General features: G+C 43.5%; 1 protein-coding gene across 2 annotated transcripts in view; it reads right to left on the bottom strand.

The window, feature by feature from the left end:
- The window catches only part of Cmtr1 (cap methyltransferase 1), a 50,227-nt gene that overhangs the window by 22,146 nt on the left and 10,021 nt on the right, over nt 1-18,060 (bottom strand). The window contains exons 2-8 of one of the 2 annotated variants that reach the window (XM_048347837.1): nt 15,282-16,137; nt 12,110-12,261; nt 10,361-10,519; nt 5,933-6,025; nt 3,949-4,020; nt 1,796-1,890; nt 1,611-1,683 (exon numbers count right to left, since the gene is read on the bottom strand). In XM_048347837.1, coding sequence (XP_048203794.1) covers nt 1,611-1,683; nt 1,796-1,890; nt 3,949-4,020; nt 5,933-6,025; nt 10,361-10,519; nt 12,110-12,139 — 522 coding nt within the window. In that variant the 5' untranslated portion in view covers nt 12,140-12,261; nt 15,282-16,137. The remainder of the gene's footprint in view (nt 1-1,610; nt 1,684-1,795; nt 1,891-3,948; nt 4,021-5,932; nt 6,026-10,360; nt 10,520-12,109; nt 12,262-15,281; nt 16,138-18,060) is intronic. The other variant, XM_048347836.1, reaches the window with a different exon arrangement.

Below are 18,060 nucleotides of genomic sequence, written 5' to 3' on the forward strand. Positions count from 1 at the left end.
GTGTCTCCCAGGAGATCAATTCTCTTCTCTCTCTTGTTGCTCCAAGTTTCATTCTTGTCCTCTCTAGATCCTTGTCCTAGTACAAGAGGCCTATTTTACACACACACACACACACACACACACACACACACACACACACCCTTCGCCACAATACTCCAAACCTCAAGTTCTCCCTTTGTCTACAATTTGCCTGACCTAAGAGTCCCAAGCCCCTAGCAAGCCTGAATGGTGCCTGGGCTCTCAGGCACTCCCACCTCTGCTGGGTGTCTGCTCTGGTGTCTCTCTCTACTAGCCTGAAAAATCACACCAAGCTGAGCCTACTGGGCTTGGCTGTCACTCTGGTCCTCAGGGGAAAATGGAGACGAAAAGAAAGAAGAAAACACCAGGGACTAAAGAGAAATCTCTTTTTATAGTGGGAGTGCAGAGAAACATTTCTGAAAGGGCAATTCTCTATGGCCACTAACAATCAATTCAGGTCAAGAGGCTGCTTGAAAGAGAAAGCTGCCTTTTCCTATGTAACTGCCATCTCCCCCCAACACCTGAATGGTACAGTCCTGGTGTCTACTTCCTTTTCATGACAACCAAAGACAATAACCAGATACCAGCTGCTAGAGGCGTTCACATTCAAAAGCTCAAAGTGACGCTGAGACTTCCCATCAGCTTAACAGAGTTCCTCTCCAGGCAGGGGTTGAAGGAAATCATTGGGAGCTCAGAAAATTAAATCAACACTCTATCAACCTAATTTTCTCAAGATGCTAATTCCAAGAGCCCTTTTATGCTGCCTGCTGATCCTGGAAAAATGGGGAGAGAGCCCTAGGAGATAAAAATGAGTAAAGTCTGGGGTGGTGGTGGTGGGGCTCCACGCCAGTATTGGCAGCACGGAATAAGCTGCTAGGCAGAGGGAGCTGAAACATTAAGAAACTTGGAAATAAGTGTCTTTAGCCGGTAGGTAACTGGAGGTTCTGGTGAAATAAAGGTGAGTACAACAGAAACAGCTTTGGGGAAAAGCTGGCTCCAGCCTGTCATCGTCAAAGAAAACTAACTTTCTAGAACTAGGGAGAATGCTGTGAAACCCTAAAGAGAATTGTTGAATGAAATGTCTATTTTGGCTTACTCTGTCATTATCAGGTGTACATGTTCAGAGAAACAAAATACAGAGGAACAGAAAATCATCTTAGTGACAGAAGGGGTGACACTGACCAAGATTCATTCATTGTACTTATGAACTGATTTGTTGAATTGAAACCTTTTTGCATAACTACTACTAATAATGATAATGATAATAATAATAATAATAATGAAAGTCATCTTGCTCTATGACTTCTTGAGAAGGGCCAAAAACTCAGCATTATAATCCTACACAAAGCTTGTTCAGAGGGGCAGAGAGGGGAAGTGGCCCCACTGAAATTACAGATCGTAGTGTTGTTCCAGTTCTAGAGCCTTCTGCAAACCAGAAAACTCCTGGGACCCTGGGGAGCACTGAGGGACTCTATCAGGGGAGCCCAGAGCAAAATACATCTCCATTGCATAGCAGAAATGCTCTCACACTGAACAAATCGCAATTTTTGAGCTGGTGAAGCTTAACTCCACTCAACATCACAAATTCTCACCCCATCAGAGTCCCGCGGATTTGTAAACATGCGATCAAACACAAAATCCATGTTAGCCATCTTCATCGCTGCCCTGCAACACAGCAAGATAGAAAGTGCGATTCAGTTCTAGGTGTACAGAAAACTGACGACCAAAGGAAAGGTGACGCAGTGCATGCTGGGAGGGAAGGGAAAGACCAGCAAACCTGTTGAGGAAGAAGACTCCTCGGATCATCTCATAGGGATTGGCCCTGGTCCGAGCTCGTCGCATCTCCTCTCCGTCCAGGATGTCAAACACGCTCTGCCCAAAGAGAACCAGAATCTCCAGGTAAGTGTTATCCCTACAGCTGAGATGGAACAGGAGCCTCAAGAAGTCAGGCTCCTGCTTGTCTCAGTTCCAAAAGGACCAGTAGTGTTACCCTAGATAAGGTGCTTACTCACTATAACCCTCAACCACCTCACCTGTATGGCACTGAAAACCAAGTGAAGCAGGTACCTGCCATGCAGTAAGAGACTTAAAACAGCACACCTCAGGGCACAGACAGCCACCTTTCTGACCTTGCTAATCCTCATAGCTTCCCCAAGCCAGTGAGGAACTTTGCAGTGGACACAGTTCTGACATCTCAACCTGGGCTCACATAGAGAGGGACACACACCAAGAGCAGAACTTCCCCCACCTACATGCACATACACATGCATGTGCACACATGTGCGCACGCGCGCGCACACACGCGCGCACACACACACACACACACACACTGACCCTTCTGCCCTGTAATTCCCTTCTCCAACTTCCTCACTTAACCTGGGATCTAGTCACCTCATAGATAGTCTCAACTCTAAGAAGAACAAGTGCTGTGGGCTAGGAATGTGGCCTAGTGGTAGAGTGCTTGTCTAGCATGCATGAAGCCTTGGGTTCAATTCCTTAGTACCACAAAAACAGAAAAAGCCAGAAGCGGTGCTGTGGCTCAAGTGGTAGAGTGCTAGCCTTGAGCAACAGACGGTCAGGGACAGTGCCCAGGCCCTGAGTTCAAGCCCCAGGACTGGCAGGGAAAAAAATGCTGTGAGACCGTTGTGAAGCCTTTACTTTTCCCCAACTCATTTCCTCCTCAGTCGCCCTGGCTCATTCTACCCCAAGAATGTGTTTCAGAATTAGCAATCAAACCAGAAAAATGTAAAGGGGAGACCAACATTTAGGCAGCTACTACACACCCTCTTATTTCCCTTAAATCTCACAAGCATACAGAGAGTATTTTCTCCCATTTTATATTTATAGAAACAAATACCAGGACTCTGAAACAACTGGCCCAAAGTTGCACAAAAAACCCATTTCTGATGCTAAAGAATGACTCCAAGTATTTGGCTATACCGGGCACCTGAGGAGTTACAGTGAACTCACCCACTGAGATTAAACAAATCCTTTCCAGCTATTGATCACACTAACAGCACAGCACTAAAACACTACAGGGGTATGGAGATGGCATAAGGAGCCCAGTGAAGGCTGCTCTTCAACAGGTGACTAGGAGGCAGGGAAGAGAAACCAAGAGAGTTTTTTTTGAGCAAAATATAATAAATGCATGTTTGAAATACCATAGTAAAAATCTCTTGGTGTGATTAATACAGAATAACAAAAAAAGACATTTAAAGCTGGGTGCCAGTGGCTCACACCTATAATCCTATTTACTCAGGAGGCTGAGATCTGAGGATCGTGGTTCAAAGCCAGTGGTTCAAAGCCAGCCAGGCAGAAAAGCCTGTGAGACTCTTACCTCTAATAAACCACTCAGACAAAAAGCCAGAAGTAGCGCTTTGGCTCAAGTGGGAGAGCATTAGCCTTGAGCACAAAGAGACTCAGGGACAGCACCCAGGCCCTGAGTTCAAGCCCCAGGACTGTTAAAAAGAAACAATAAAACAGGGTTGGATGTAGGGTGTACCAGTGAGAAGCGGGAGGGCTAAGAAAAAGAGGGTGAATGAGGACGAATATGACCCGTGTAGTTTATTTGCATATATGAGAATAGAACCATGAACCTTTCTGAAATTGGTTTAAGAAGGGGGAGTGGGAAGGGGAGAGCGATGGAGGGGGTGAGGTTATATTGTTCATATGTGTGGAAACGCCACAAGGGAACCTCCCTTGTACAACTCATTTATGATGATAATAATACCATTACAAGGCAGATAGTCATCAGGGAAAAGGAACCACACCACAACCTCAAAGATACATTCTAACTTACATTTATGGTCCTTGATTTAAAAAAACAACAATCTGAACTTCAGCCTCCTCACACTGAGTCAGGAGGAGTTGGGAAGGCCCGGCTAATCGCCGCCCCGAGGCGCTGGTCTCCGCTCCAGCCACAGGCCTCACCTTACACTGCAGCACGCTGTGAAGCAGCTCTTCTCCACAAAACTCTGTTTCATCTTCAATAACCATCTTTCTCTACAGGGGAAGAAAAGAACAAACAAACAATGTCCAAGTGTAACTGTGTACAGGGTGGGGGTGAACAGACGAATCAGGGTACTGAGTGAGCAGAGAAGAAGAGGCCCGAGTCCCTGCCAAGAAACATCAATCCCTGAAGGGCGGGAAAGAGAAGATTCTAAATCCCTCTGGCCGTGCTCCAGATGGCTGTGAGATGAAGCAGGCACCTGGGAGTTCTGAGCAAAGCACCATATGGAAACAAGACTCACAAGTGCTGAGCCTGGGAAAAGCAAACAGGAAGGAGACTTGCAAGCTGTCTGCCCTGAGAGCAGGCAGGCAGAAGGATGGGCGACTCCCAAATGACATAAGCCTGTCCTTCAGCTAGGAAGTCTCTTGCTCAGGGGAGCACAAATGCTTGCTATCAGAATTCAAAGGGCCTTGCGGAAGGTCAGATCCAGCCCTACACCCAGGCGTGACTACCTCCACAACCTGTGAACCAATGACTGTCAACTGGGCTCTCAGGTTTGCCTTGTTTTTCTGTTTTCTGTGGGGCTTGAACTCAAGGTCAGGACACTCATTCTCCTTTAACTTTCTCACTCCAGCAGGTGCTCTACCACTTGAGCCATACTTCTACTTCCAGCTTTTTGATGGTTAACTGGAGATGAGAGTCTCACAGACTTTTCTCCCCAGGATGGCTTTCGAGATGTTAGCCTCGAGTGGCTAGTATTGCAGGCATGAGCCACCGGCTTGGTCTAAGGCTTTAAACTCCTCAGAATCATTAATTCCGCTGGGCGAATGTAGCTCAGAGGCAGTGCTTGCCTAACATGAATTCCATCCCTACCACTGGAAAACAACAACAACAACAACTAAACACTGATATCTGAGCTAGACATATACATACCAGTTTATTACAAGAAATTAAACTAGAAATTTAATAATATTTCTTAATTCAGCTTAAAAGAGCAACATGTTAACATAAATAATTTTATTAAAAAATAGCCTTATTTGAAAAAACAGTTTAGTGAGTATTTAGTTCTATTTTCTACTTTTTTGTTTTGTTTTGTTTTTGCCAGTCCTGGGGCTTGGACTTGGCTTGAGCACTGTCCCTGGCTTCTTTTTGCTCAAGGCTAACACTAATACCACTTGAGCCACAGTACCACTTCTGGTCTTTTCTATATATGTGGTACTGAGGAATGGAATCCAGGGCTTTATGTATGCAAGGCAAGCACTCTACCACTAAGCCATATTCCTAGCCCTGTTTTCTACTTTTGTAAGTACTTTCAATGCCTAGCTGAATAGAAAGGCAGCTAGACTCTCTTCCTTGCTTTTGTATCTCAATCACATGTAATCTACACGCCACAGCCTCTGGAAAACTACACGGGACACTTCAGGAATCATGGAAGTGAGGAGGCAATAAACCTTTTCAGTATCATTTTGAAGATAACTTTAACCTTGTGGACCCCTCTGAAAGGGTGCTGGTGATCCCCAGGGGCCTACACTCTGAGAAGTGTCCTCTAGACTCACTGATTTGGTAGGCATCTACTTTATCCTTACGAGTTTCCAATTCCCTCTGTTGCCATTTCCTCATTACTCACTGAGGACAGAAACAGTCTTTTCATCTTACCTGGAACAGTGCCCAGCAGTGACCAGAATATACACAGACACATAAGTCATTCCAAGAAGCAACCATAAGGAAGAGATAGAGGTTAAACATTTTGCCTGCCTTGCAAGTTAAATGTCTAAGGGAAAAACCAGTCTGCCACAACTCCCAGGGGCACAGTTGTAAAGCCCTTGACACACCCTTGTGACACAGCTCTACTCTTTTCAGACTGGTCAGTTTCACTTTTTTTTTTTTTTAAACTGCAAATCTACATACACACTGGACTCAGGGAGAAAAGTCAAGAAATTGGGGTGCATTTTCCTGAAATCTTACCTCTCCCACAACCATCCAATCGCTCATTTCTTGAGTGTTAGGAACTTCAGTGGTACATTCTGGGAACCATGATACCTGTTCACAGGCACTGGGCTACAAAAGAGAGAAGAAGGTCAGGTAAGAGACACCCTTGGGGCCCTAACACACCAGAACCTCCCCAGATTAATCCAAGAGGGGCTCAAAGAAGCAACCAAATTACTGAAGCTGTGGCCAAATACAAGATGTGAGACTCCAATTCTGCAGTACAACTTCTGAAGGCCAGCTCCAATTCTGTTGCATCCTTTATTGGAGTGTGTGTGCTGGTAGTGGGGCCTGAACTAAGAGCCCGGGGACTGTGCCTTTGCTTTTTAGTTGTTGTTGTTCATGGGGCTCAAACTCAAGGCCTGGGCATGATCGTTGAGCTTTTTTTCACTCAAGTCTAGTGCTTACACTATCAGCCACACAGAGCCACTTCTGGTTTTCTGGTGATTAACTGGAGATGAGTCTCCAGGACTTTCCTGCCCCCTGCTGGCTTGAATCACAATCCTCAAATCTCAGCCTCCTGAGTAGCTAAAATTACAGGTGTGAGCCACCTGTAAACTGAGCCACAGCTCCACTTCTGGCTTTTTGGTGATTAATCAAAGATAAAGAGTCTCATGGGTTTTCCTGCCTAGGCTAACTTTGAAGTGCAATCCTCAGATTCAGCCTCCAATGCCTAGCCTCCGCTGAGTTCTTTAGAAGTTTCCCAAATCCTTAAGATTTCTTTCATTTGTTCCAATCTTCCTCTTCTTCTTACCATTATTATATTATCTTTAAGTAATTGTACAAAGGAGTTCCAATTAACAAAGAAGTTTATGAATACAATGCATCTTGGTGTCTCTCCTTTCAACATTCTCACCCATCCCTCCCATCCCAACCCTCTCCTCACCTTGCTTAACTTTTGTAGCATATACATTGACTGATTTCATGAATACCTACTATATGCTTGGAATACCTACTAAGTGCTTGGAATGCCAAATCGAAATAATATAGCTCTGCTAGGCGCTGGTGGCTCTCGCCTGTAATCCTAACTATTTAGGAGGCTAGATATGAAGACTGTGGTTCTTCAAAGCCAGCCTATGGGAAGGAAAGGATATGAGACTCTTATTGCCAACAAACTACTCAGAAAAAGCCCCAAATGGCACTGTGGCTCAAGTGATAGGGCGCTAGCTTTAAGCAAAAGCTCAGAGACAGTGCCCACACCCTGAGTTTAAGCTCCAGGACAGGCACACACGCACACACGCGCGCACACTACTGGTTCTCATTTGGCTATGTATTAGGATCTCTTACAGAGCTTCTAAAGAGAAATGATGCCAGTGGCTCAAGCCTGAAATCCTAACTTCTGAGGAGGCTGATATCTGGAGGATATTCAAGTGGCAGAATCGTAGCTAAGCAAGCAAGCAGAACAAGCGTGAGGCCCTGAAGCCTGGGCCCCATTTCAATAAGATTCTGAGGGCCTCAAGTAGGGACTGAAAAAATATTTCTATTTGTTTTGTTTTGGTTTTATGCCAGGACTGGGGCTTGAAGTCAGGGTCTCACACTCTTGGCTTTTTTGCTCACGAAGGCTGGTGCTCTGCTTGAACCACACATCCAATTCTAGCTTTTTGCTAATTAACTGGAGTTAAGAGTCTCACCTGGAACCAGTGGCTCATGCCTGAAACCCTACCTTCTTAGGAGGTTGAGACCTGGAGGATTAAGGTTTAAAGCGAGCCTAGGCAGAAAAGTGCAAAGGAGTCTTTCTACAGTTAACTAGCAAAATGCCAGATTAGAAGCATAGCGCAAATGGTAGAGCGCCAGTCCTGAACAAGAAAACAGAGAGTAAGGCCCTGAGTTAAAGCCTCGAAACCAGCACCACCACCCTACTACCACCCTCGCCCCCAGCCTCCACCAAAAAAGCCCTTGCTGACTACTGAGTATTCAGGACTAAGTACCACTGGGCTAGAAAAACACGGATTCTCAAACCTAACCTGGGTAGTAGCTTCCAGACTGCCTCCAGAACAAGCCGGAGCAAGCGTGGAGAAGACAGTCACCATTGCAAATTGAAGCAGTGTGGTTAAAGGTAACATTATATGCTCTAAAAGGCATGAAATAGATCACAATGTAAGGCCTTGAGGAAAGCCACGCACCATCATCAAAGAAAAGGTTGAAAAGAAAAATTACTGATGGCTTTTGTCCGTGAATCTGGGGGTAAATCATGGTTTCTCCCCCTGGCCAAACCCACCACTCTTAAGCATAAATGTAAATTACAAATTGTAGAAAACAAGATGTTCATAAACACATTGGATGTTATTTTGTTGAGCAAAAGAAGACTCAATCTCCCCATCAAAGGCTGCCCATTGGGGCTGGGAATGTGGCCTAGTGGTAGAGAGCTTGCCTAGCATGCATGAAGCCCTGGGTTCGATTCCTCAGTACCACATAAACAGAAAAACCAGAAATGACGCCATGGCTCAAGTGGTAGAGTGCTAGCCTTGAGCAAAAAGAAGCTCAGGGACAGTGCCCAGGTCCTGAGTTCAAACCCCAAGACTGGCCCCCCCCCCAAAAAAAGGGCTGTCCATTGAAGTTACCTGCACAGCAGACCTTGCCCAAAGGCTGAAATCTTGAACTCTACAAGTTTAAGTTCATGCTGGGCTCTAGCAGCCACCAAATACTTTCCCTACAGTGACTCCAGGAGTGGAAAATCACCTTAACTTACCCAGACTCATCTGCCTTACAGAAGTAGCTACCAACTACTGGCAGAAGCAAACTCTGACCTATCAAGCATCTTTTCTAACAGGAGCAGCCTCACCACAAGAAGGAACTTCAATAGACTATCCCATTAAGAAGGAAGATTTTATGGGTCACATTTAGATTCAGAGTTTAATGAAGTTCATTCAAATTTTCCTCAATGAAATCATCAGGGACTGTATGTACTTGTTTTAGGAGAAAGGAGTATGACGAAAGCTCAAGGTATTGCAGAGGCAAAAGCCTACACCTAGCAACTGATTATAAATCTTTGCCCTGCTCTGCACTGTTTCATGCGCTGGTCCCATTTGCAGGTATGAGGAAGCAGAGGCAAGACCACCGTCAGTCTTGGTAGGTCCTGGCTTGTCCTGAACCTTACTCTTATTCTACTCATTAGACTCTCTTCATGAACCAATTCATGTACTTCTTTCCTGAGCTATAAAATCAGGGAAACAAAAACAAAATAGTTTTTCAGCATTCAGAGTCATATCTGAAGCAACTACATAGGTTAGATATTGTCTCTAATCTTGACTCTATAGTAGTAATGTCTCACCATGATTTTAGATGCTTTTATTATAACTATTTCAAATACTTTGTGAAATAAGTAGGATAGTAATTAATATCAACATTATCTATGTAATGAATAAGGATAGTCTCTTTTTATCTTATAACAAATTGGTACTTAAGCACATAAGCAGACTAAAACCACAGTAGAAAAGCTACACACAAAAAGCAAATACTACTGAGCACTGGTGGCTCATGTCTATAATCCTAGCTACTCAAGAGGCTGAGATCTGAGGATTGTGGTTCAAAGTCAGCCCAGGCAGGAAAATCCAAGAGAGCTCTTAACTCCAATTAACCACCAGAAAACTGTAAGTAGTGCTGTGGCTCAAAGTGGTAGAGCTCTAGCCTAGACTCTGATTTCAAACCCCATAACCAATGCCTCCCCCACTAAAAAAAAATGTTTAGAACTTGAAGAGGTGGAAAGATCTCAAGAGGATTTCTAATATAATAAGAGAATGGGTGCTCACTTGAATCTTTTCACAGAGAGTTCAGCACCTTGTTAGTTTCCTAGTCTACCAGTGGAAAGTTGAACCTGTTTATTAAACTTCTCTGTGGAGCCAAACTCTATCTTCTAGTATCTTTTACATATATATCATAAGACAGTCCCAGAAAGCAAAGACAACCTGGCCTATGTCCTGGTCTTCTAGTACCTTCCACTTAAGGAACTAGTTGCAAACCCCAATCATCACCCTGTTCATACTACCTAGGTACTACTGCTTCCACAAAGCCACACATCCAAACACACCAGTGGCTCTCCCATCTCCACACTCCATCTCCACTCACCAAACCTCACATTCAAACACACCAGTGGCTCTCCCATCTCCACACTCCACCTCCACCCACCAAACCTCACATCCAAACACACCAGTGAGTATCCTATCTCCACACCCCCGCCCCCACTCACCAAACCTCACATCCAAACACACCAGTGAGTATCCTATCGCCACACCCCCGCCTCCACTCACACCCAAATACACCACTGGCTCTCCTACCCCGCCTCCAATTATCAAACCACACACCCAAATACACCATTGGCTCTCCTATCTCCACACTCCACCTCCACTCACCAAACCTCACATCCAAACACACCAGTGGCTCTCCCATCTCCCCTGCCTCACCAGCTACCTCGGGCTCATCCCGCCAGTCCACATTCAGCTCCTGATCAAAGCCCTGCAGTGTCAGACCCAAGCCTCTTCGACCTTTCTGATTAGAGGCCTCGACGATGTCCTTCCGACCCTGACTGTATTTGCCCAGTCCTTCGCCTTCCCTGAAGCCCATCTTGGCCTGAAAAAGAGAAGAGAGCACAATTAGTTCAATCCAATAACAATTATTTAGCCTCTACTACAGACGAGACATTGTAATAAATTCTGAGAAATACAGATAAGGTAGACCCAAAGTTTGCCTTCTAACCTAATGAAGAAAAGCACCAAGAGCTGTCGGCCCAGTGGTGATCTACCCTGAAGGTGAAAGTCTAGGGCAACCAGAAGTTGTTGAAATGAGAAGGGACTGCATAGCTGTAGTTAAAAGTACCAAGAGTATTAAACAAATCTCCCTGGACATTTGCACAACTTCCCATTCCAGATAATTTGTCTGATTAAGGGTAAAGTAGATCCAGAGTAAAGCTGATAAACAGAATTTCAAATGTAACAGCTTCAAGCAGTAGTGGCTTCAACCTTCTTCTCAGCCGAGTAGCCTTACTAGGCAAAGACAATGAGGGCTTTCAAGAGACCCCTTCATCAAGAGATTAACTGGAAAGCTTGCTTCACGTAAAACTGAAGTACACAGAGTACTACAAACCCCAGGAACAGTAATGCTTTCTTTATGTGTGTGCTGATACTGGAGCTTGAACTCAGGGCCTTGAGCATTTGCTTGGCTTCATTCAAGGGTTCTACCAGTTGAGCCTTTTGGCTGGTTAACTACAGAAGAGTCTCACAGACTTCCCTGTATAGACTGGCTTCAAACCACAATCCTCAGATATCAGCCTCCTGAGTAGTTAGGATTATAGGCAGGAGTCACTAGCAATACTTTTTTAAATGTCACGACTGTCTACAAGCTCACACTCAACTCTGGGGTTACGGGGCCTGGGTACATACCTTAGGATCAGAGAGACCCAAATCTCAAATCCCAGACTCTTACCTAATCAAAGACTTCCAATGCAGAGATCTAATTCCTCCTGGAGGGTCTATATCCTCTTAGAAAGCAATGTGTTAGCTATGAGCTGGAAGGGATCTCTAAGCAGCCATAAATACTTCTTCCAGCTCAGAGACTGAGTCACAGGCTTCCCAGCTCCCATCTCCCCAAGGCAGAAATGTGACCTACAGCTTTAGCAGTGGCAATTCTCATTCTTGAATCCAAAAGAAAATAGAGGAGTCAACTGTGATATTATGGAAGCAAACTTGGACGCCCCTTAAACTGCACAATACACTAAATTCTGATATGAAAGTGAATGGTTTCCCTATTCCTCTTCCTTCTTGTGCTACATCGATGGGTGTGAAGTTGAGAGAGATGGAGAATTGGGCCTTCTTGTTACTTCTTTTGACAGCAAAAGTCATTTACTAGAGCAAAAACTCGCAGCATGATACTCAGGATACACTGATACACATCCATGTTTAGGGGAGTATTTCACACGTTTTGTATGAACAATTCGTGAGTAAAAAGACCAAAAGATGGTCCATTTCTGGACAGACCTGGAGAAACAGGCATTTTTTGTGGATGATCCCACTGTGACGAATACTTCTATCAGGAAGGGAACTATATACTCCCTACTAAATTTTGGCAGCTAATAAGCAGAGACAAAAATATCCATACTCTAGCTTTCCTTTTCCCTCTAATCTCCTGGGTTGCTGTAGAAAGACAATTTAAGCACTGACTTACCATGAGCTTCTGGGAGAAACTATTGTACATGGAGTAGCGGGAAGATGTTCCCTCCACAAGGGAGTCTGCTTTGAACGCATCATCCGATGAGGCAGAGCCGGGCTGTTTCCCTTCAGTCTCACTGTCAGACTCACTAAGGCTTGTAATAGGTGCTGGAAAAGAGAAAAAAAAAAAAGTGCTTCGGTAAGCCTTTAATACCAAATAACCTCTAGAAGTCCAAGCTTCACGTAGTCAACTGCTTTGAATGAAGGCAGGGTCAGATCTATTGTCTACCTCTAACTAGCTATGTAATCTTAGGCAAGTCACTAAGGGTCCCTAATAACACTTGACAATGAGAATTCAAAAATAAGTTTTCCTTTCCCATCTTTCAACTTTCTCCATTATGAAATTGAGATAATACTTAAGAGTCGTTTAAAGATTGAAACAATGTCTGTGGAAGTACAGTGTCAAATATCACCTACTTATTGAACATGTATTGTCATTTCAACTGCTACTATTTATTACTTAATCATCAGTTTCTAAATATTTATTCCTTGGCTTCATTTTCAAGTTCATTCCATCAGCAGAGAGCGTTTCTGGTTGTTTGATCTCCTACCCAGTTCTCTTTGCTTTCATAGTCCTTCAAAGTATAGTCAAGAGGGTGAGTGCACTTTGCAATCACACAGAAAAGCTAGCTCACAGAGAGACATGGAGAGAGAAGAGGAAAAAGGACACGACAGTGAAAGAGAAAGGGACACAGGAAAGGAAAGAGGAAAGGAAGGAAGAACAGGAAGGGGACAGAGGCTTCCAAAAGATCTACCAACTGGGGTAGAGGGTAGAAGAGATGTAGCTAAATAGTCCAGGAAGGGCTGGCACCCTGAGCAAGCAGAATTATTGTCTTCATTGTCAATAACCTAGCTTTAAAAAAGAAAAAGAAGGCAACTAGGGCACACTTCGGCAGCTGCTACACATGACGGGCTATCTGTCCTTTGGTCTAAGACAACCTCTTTCCCTCCTTTGTGTAGATAAACAAATCTCCTAACCTGAAAGCTACTTCAATCCAGTGTGATAGTTGGTGTGCTGGTACTAGGGCTTCACTTAGGGCCTAGCATTCTCCCTGCACTTTTTCTGACTCAAGGCTGGGGGGACTACCACTTGAGCCACGCTCCGTATCTGACATTTTGATGGGTAATTGAAGATAAGAGCCTCACGAACTTTTCTGCCCCAGATGGCTTCCACCATTGATCCTCAGACCTCAGCCGACGAGTAGCTAGGATTACAAGTATGAGCCACCAGTGCCTAGCAACTCAATGTAATTTCATTCAGGGAGTTTCTCAGAAAATCAGCCTGGATTTGGAAACAAGTGTATATCTCACAAGTTTGATGCACAATTTCTACACATTCCCATTGGAATTGGAAAGAACTGCAAACTAGGTTGAATGTAGAACAGGAAGCAGTGGTCTTTTGATTCCAAGGCATGAGAAGTTGAACCACCGCACAGCACATGGCTCACTAATATGCAATTGTACCTTTCCAATGATACAATGTTTTTTTTTCAATTTCCATGTATCATTCTAATGGTCTTAGGATAAACATTTTTGTCATTTGAATTTAAAGAAATATTTTGAACTTTTGAGATTTCTTTTTCACCTAGGGACATAGTAAAAAAAAAAAAAAGAAAACTCAGGGCAACACTAAGAATTATTTTGCCAAGAAAGACTGATGCCTGAGAACACCTGCTACCTACTTTGAAACAAGTCATGAAAATAGACTGTCGAAAAAAAGTGACAGGCGCTGGTGGCTCCCATCTGTAATCCTAGCTACTCAGGAAGCTGAGATCGGAGGATCACAGTTCGAAACCAGCCTCGGCAAGAAAATCTGTGAGACTCTTATCTCCAATTCTCTAGCAAAAAGCCAGATGTGGAGCTGTGGCTCAAATAGCACTATTGTTGAGCACAAAAACGCAAAGATAGAGCCTAAGGCCCATGATTAACAAAACAGGGCACAATGTCCTTCCTGACATGTGAACGAAAATGCAAATTGTACTGTAATTGAGCTTTGGAGGGTAAAGTATATATAACCAATAAAACTGATTGTCCACATATGTGGAGGCTGAGGCATGAAGACAGAATATCAAGATAGTATTTAAAAATAAGAAAAAATTTGGGGCTGGGGATATGGCCTAGTGGCAAGAGTGCCTGCCTCATATACAGGAGGCCCTGGGTTTGATTCCCCAGCACCACATATACAGAAAATGGCCAGAAGTGGCGCTGTGGCTTAAGTGGCAGAGTGCTAGCCTTGAGCAAAAAGAAGCCAGGGACAGTGCTCAGGCACTGAGTCCAAGCCCCAGGACTGGCAAAAAAAAAAGAAAGGAAAAATTTAAAATACCAAAATGGTTGCTTGGAACACACAAAAATGAAATAAAATTTCATACCATAGTTTGAATACTTATTTTTAATATATATATATATATTTTTTTGGGGGGGGGGTTGGTTGTGGGGCTTGAACTCAGTGCCTGGGCTCTGTCCCTAAGCTGTATTTTACTCAAGGCCAGTGTTCTACCACTTTGAGCCACAGCCCCACTTCCAGTTTTCGAGTGGTTGATTGGAAATAAATCTCCCGGGGACTTTTCTGCCCCAGCTGGCTTTAAACCATGATTCTCCGATCTCAGCCTCCTGATTAGGTAGAATTATAGGCATGAGCCAGTGGCACTCAATTTACATTTTTATATTTTTAAATTACAGATCATTTTTACAGTTTTGAATTGCCTGTTAAAGTAAAATACAAGTTAGGTTCACATCTGTAATCCTAGCTACTCAGGAGGCTGAGATTTGATGAGAGACTTATCACCAATCCACCAGCAAGGAGATGGTATAGCTCAAATGACAGAGTGCCAGCCTTGAGTAAAACAGGAAAGCCCGTAGTTCAAGCCCAATAAAATAAATGTAAAATACACATGAAAAAATTAGCAATGTGGCACAATTCCTTTGAGGAATAATGGAAACTGCTGAGAAAGACTAAGTCAAAGCCTGGCTGCTTTAGTAAGTGTTGAGAAAAGGGGCAGATGGCACCATATAATATGATTTTGTACCAAATCAAGGTAGTCACTATTGATAGCTTGAATTATGTCCTTCCATACTCTCCTTGCATTTAGTTTGTGTTGAGAAATATGCTGTTATTTTAATGGGCTTACCATTGTAAGTTACTTGTCTCCTTTCTTTTGCAGCTTTCAATATTCTTTAATTCTGTATGTTTAATTTTTTACCTAGTATGTGTCTAAGAGGTGTTTCTCCTCTGACAGTGCCTGTCTGGTGTTCTGTAGGCCTCCTCCACCTGGATTGTTTCTTGAGGTTAGACAAGTTTTCTCCTATTATTCTACTGAATTGGCTCTCAATGCCTTTAGTTTGTATTTCTTCTCCTATACCCATGATTTGTAGGTTTGATCTATTGATGGAGTCCGAGTGGTCTTATAAATTCCATTTGTATCTTCTTCGAAGTGATTTTGCAATGTCTGTTTGAGACATTCCTCTGCTTTATCTTCAACCCCGGACACCCTATTTTCAACTTGTTCTGTTTCTATTGCTTTCAATTGAGTTTTTATTTGAGCTACTGAACTCTTCATTTCCAGGATTCCAATTTGGCTCTTTCAAGATTTCTATATCTTCATTCAATTTCTCTTTCATAACCTGCATTATTTTCTTTATTTCATTCAGCTGTTTGTTTAAATTCTCTAGTTGTCTGTTTGTATCCTGTTTGAACTGGTTCAGGTATTCAATCATCACTTCCTTGATTTCACTGACCATTCTTTTCATGGTTTTATTGAGCTTTCTTCCTCTTGGTTTTCACGTAGGTCCTTTATTGTGGAGTTGTTCATTTTTGAGGAAAGCATTGCCTTGTTTATTCATAAATTTAGTGATTTTTTTTTCTGCTGGGATTTATGCATCTGGGGCCAAGTTTTGATGGAGATTTCAATCTCCTGTGTCCTTTTGGTTGGTGATTTCTTGCAGATTACTTATGCCTGGGTAATGGCTGAGTTGTGGTGTATTTTCCTGTTACGAGATTAGAGGGGTGCATCTCAGTTGTCAAATAATCAATTTCAATGCTCAAGATACTGTGTATAGAACTCTTCTCCACTCAGGTGAGGAAGTTTGGCTATGAAAACTACTGGAGTTAAACCACAACCTTGTGTTTGTGGCAATACCTAATGAAGATTAGTTACCACTACTACTTCAATATCTTAAAGTTTCATATCCTATGAATACAGAAGCAAAGATGTATCTTAGTGGTCTAGGAAGCTCTTAGTTAACCACAGTGTTAACAGGAGAGAAACAGTGGAAATAATGGTAAGTATTTAGTTACATAGGGAAGAAAGGGATGGAAGCTAAGCCTAATACGACAGGTTAGCAAGAAAGTAAAGTAGTACAAAAAAAATCCAGCTAATGTTGTATTGAGGGAAAAGGTGAAATTAAGAAAAATGAATAAACACACACACAAAGCAAAATAGCAACAATGACAAAAAAGGAAAAAACAAAACTCAGGCTGGGGATATAGCCTAGCGGCAAGAGTGCCTGCCTCGGATACACGAGGCCCTAGGTTCGATTCCCCAGCACCACATATACAGAAAACGGCCAGAAGCGGCGCTGTGGCTCAAGTGGCAGAGTGCTAGCCTTGAGCGGGAAGAAGCCAGGGACAGTGCTCAGGCCCTGAGTCCAAGGCCCCAGGACTGGCAAAAAAAAAAAAAACTCAAAACAGCTAACACTAAACAAACAAAAAATAGGGGAAAAAAGAAGGAAAGGAAGGAAGGAAGGAAGGAAGGAAGGAAGGAAGGAAGGAAGGAAGGAAGGAAGGAAGGAAGGAAGGAAGGAAGGAAGGAAGGAAGGAAAAGGAAAAAAAAAGATAGATGTAGCCGGTGCCGGTGGCTCACATCTGTAATCCTAAGGAGACTGAGATCTGAGGATTGTGGTTCAAAACCAGCCCAGGCAAGAAAGTCGGAGACTCCAACTAACCACCAGAAAACCAGAAGTGGCGCTGTGGCTCAAAGTGGTAGAGTGTTAGCCTTGAGCTGAAGAGTTCAAGGACTGCACCCAGGCCCAGAGTTCAAGCCCCATGACCAACAACAACAACAACAAAAAAGAATGATGTTTATGTATGACATTGCAGGGTAGGTAATGAGGAAGTATTAGAGATTGGGAAACGGGTAGCAAGAAATACGAGCAAGAGAATAGCTCTGCTTGTCGATAAAAGGAAAGTATAAATGGAGTTGGGCAAAAGGACAAAAATATGATCAGATATGAGGACTCCAGAGAAAAGGAAAGATGAAACAGAACCAGAGTAAATGGGAAGGAAAAACAACAGAAGGGGTGACATTGATTAAAATGCATTGTACTCATAATATAATCTGTGGGTTTGAAACCCCTTTGTATAACTACTTAAAATAATTTCTTTTAAAAAGATAAAATAGGGGGCTGGGGATATAGCCTAGTGGCAAGAGTGCCTGCCTCGGTATACCCGAGGCCCTAGGTTCGATTCCCCAGCACCACATATACAGAAAACGGCCAGAAGCGGCGCTGTGGCTCAAGTGGCAGAGTGCTAGCCTTGAGCGGGAAGAAGCCAGGGACAGTGCTCAGGCCCTGAGTCCAAGGCCCAGGACTGGCCAAAAAAAAAAAAAAAAAAAAAAAAAAAGATAAAATAGGAGAGAGTAAATGGCCTTCACAAAAACATAAAAACTAAAAGTAGATGATCTATCTCTGATATACCAGGAGGAGGGGGAAGGGATCCACAGCTAAGATACACATTTTAAACAATCACCAGAATCTAAAGCCTCTCTGTACTAATCCATCCCTTTCCCTGCTAGAGCACAAACATGCTGACAAGAAAGCCTTTCCCAGTATCCAGGCTGCTCCATCCTCCTACCCACTATGCCCCAAGAACACTAGCATTCACACCACACCACGGCAAAGCACTCACCACGC

This window comes from Perognathus longimembris, chromosome 6 (assembly GCF_023159225.1).
Source record: "Perognathus longimembris pacificus isolate PPM17 chromosome 6, ASM2315922v1, whole genome shotgun sequence".
Lineage (NCBI taxonomy): Eukaryota > Metazoa > Chordata > Mammalia > Rodentia > Heteromyidae > Perognathus > Perognathus longimembris.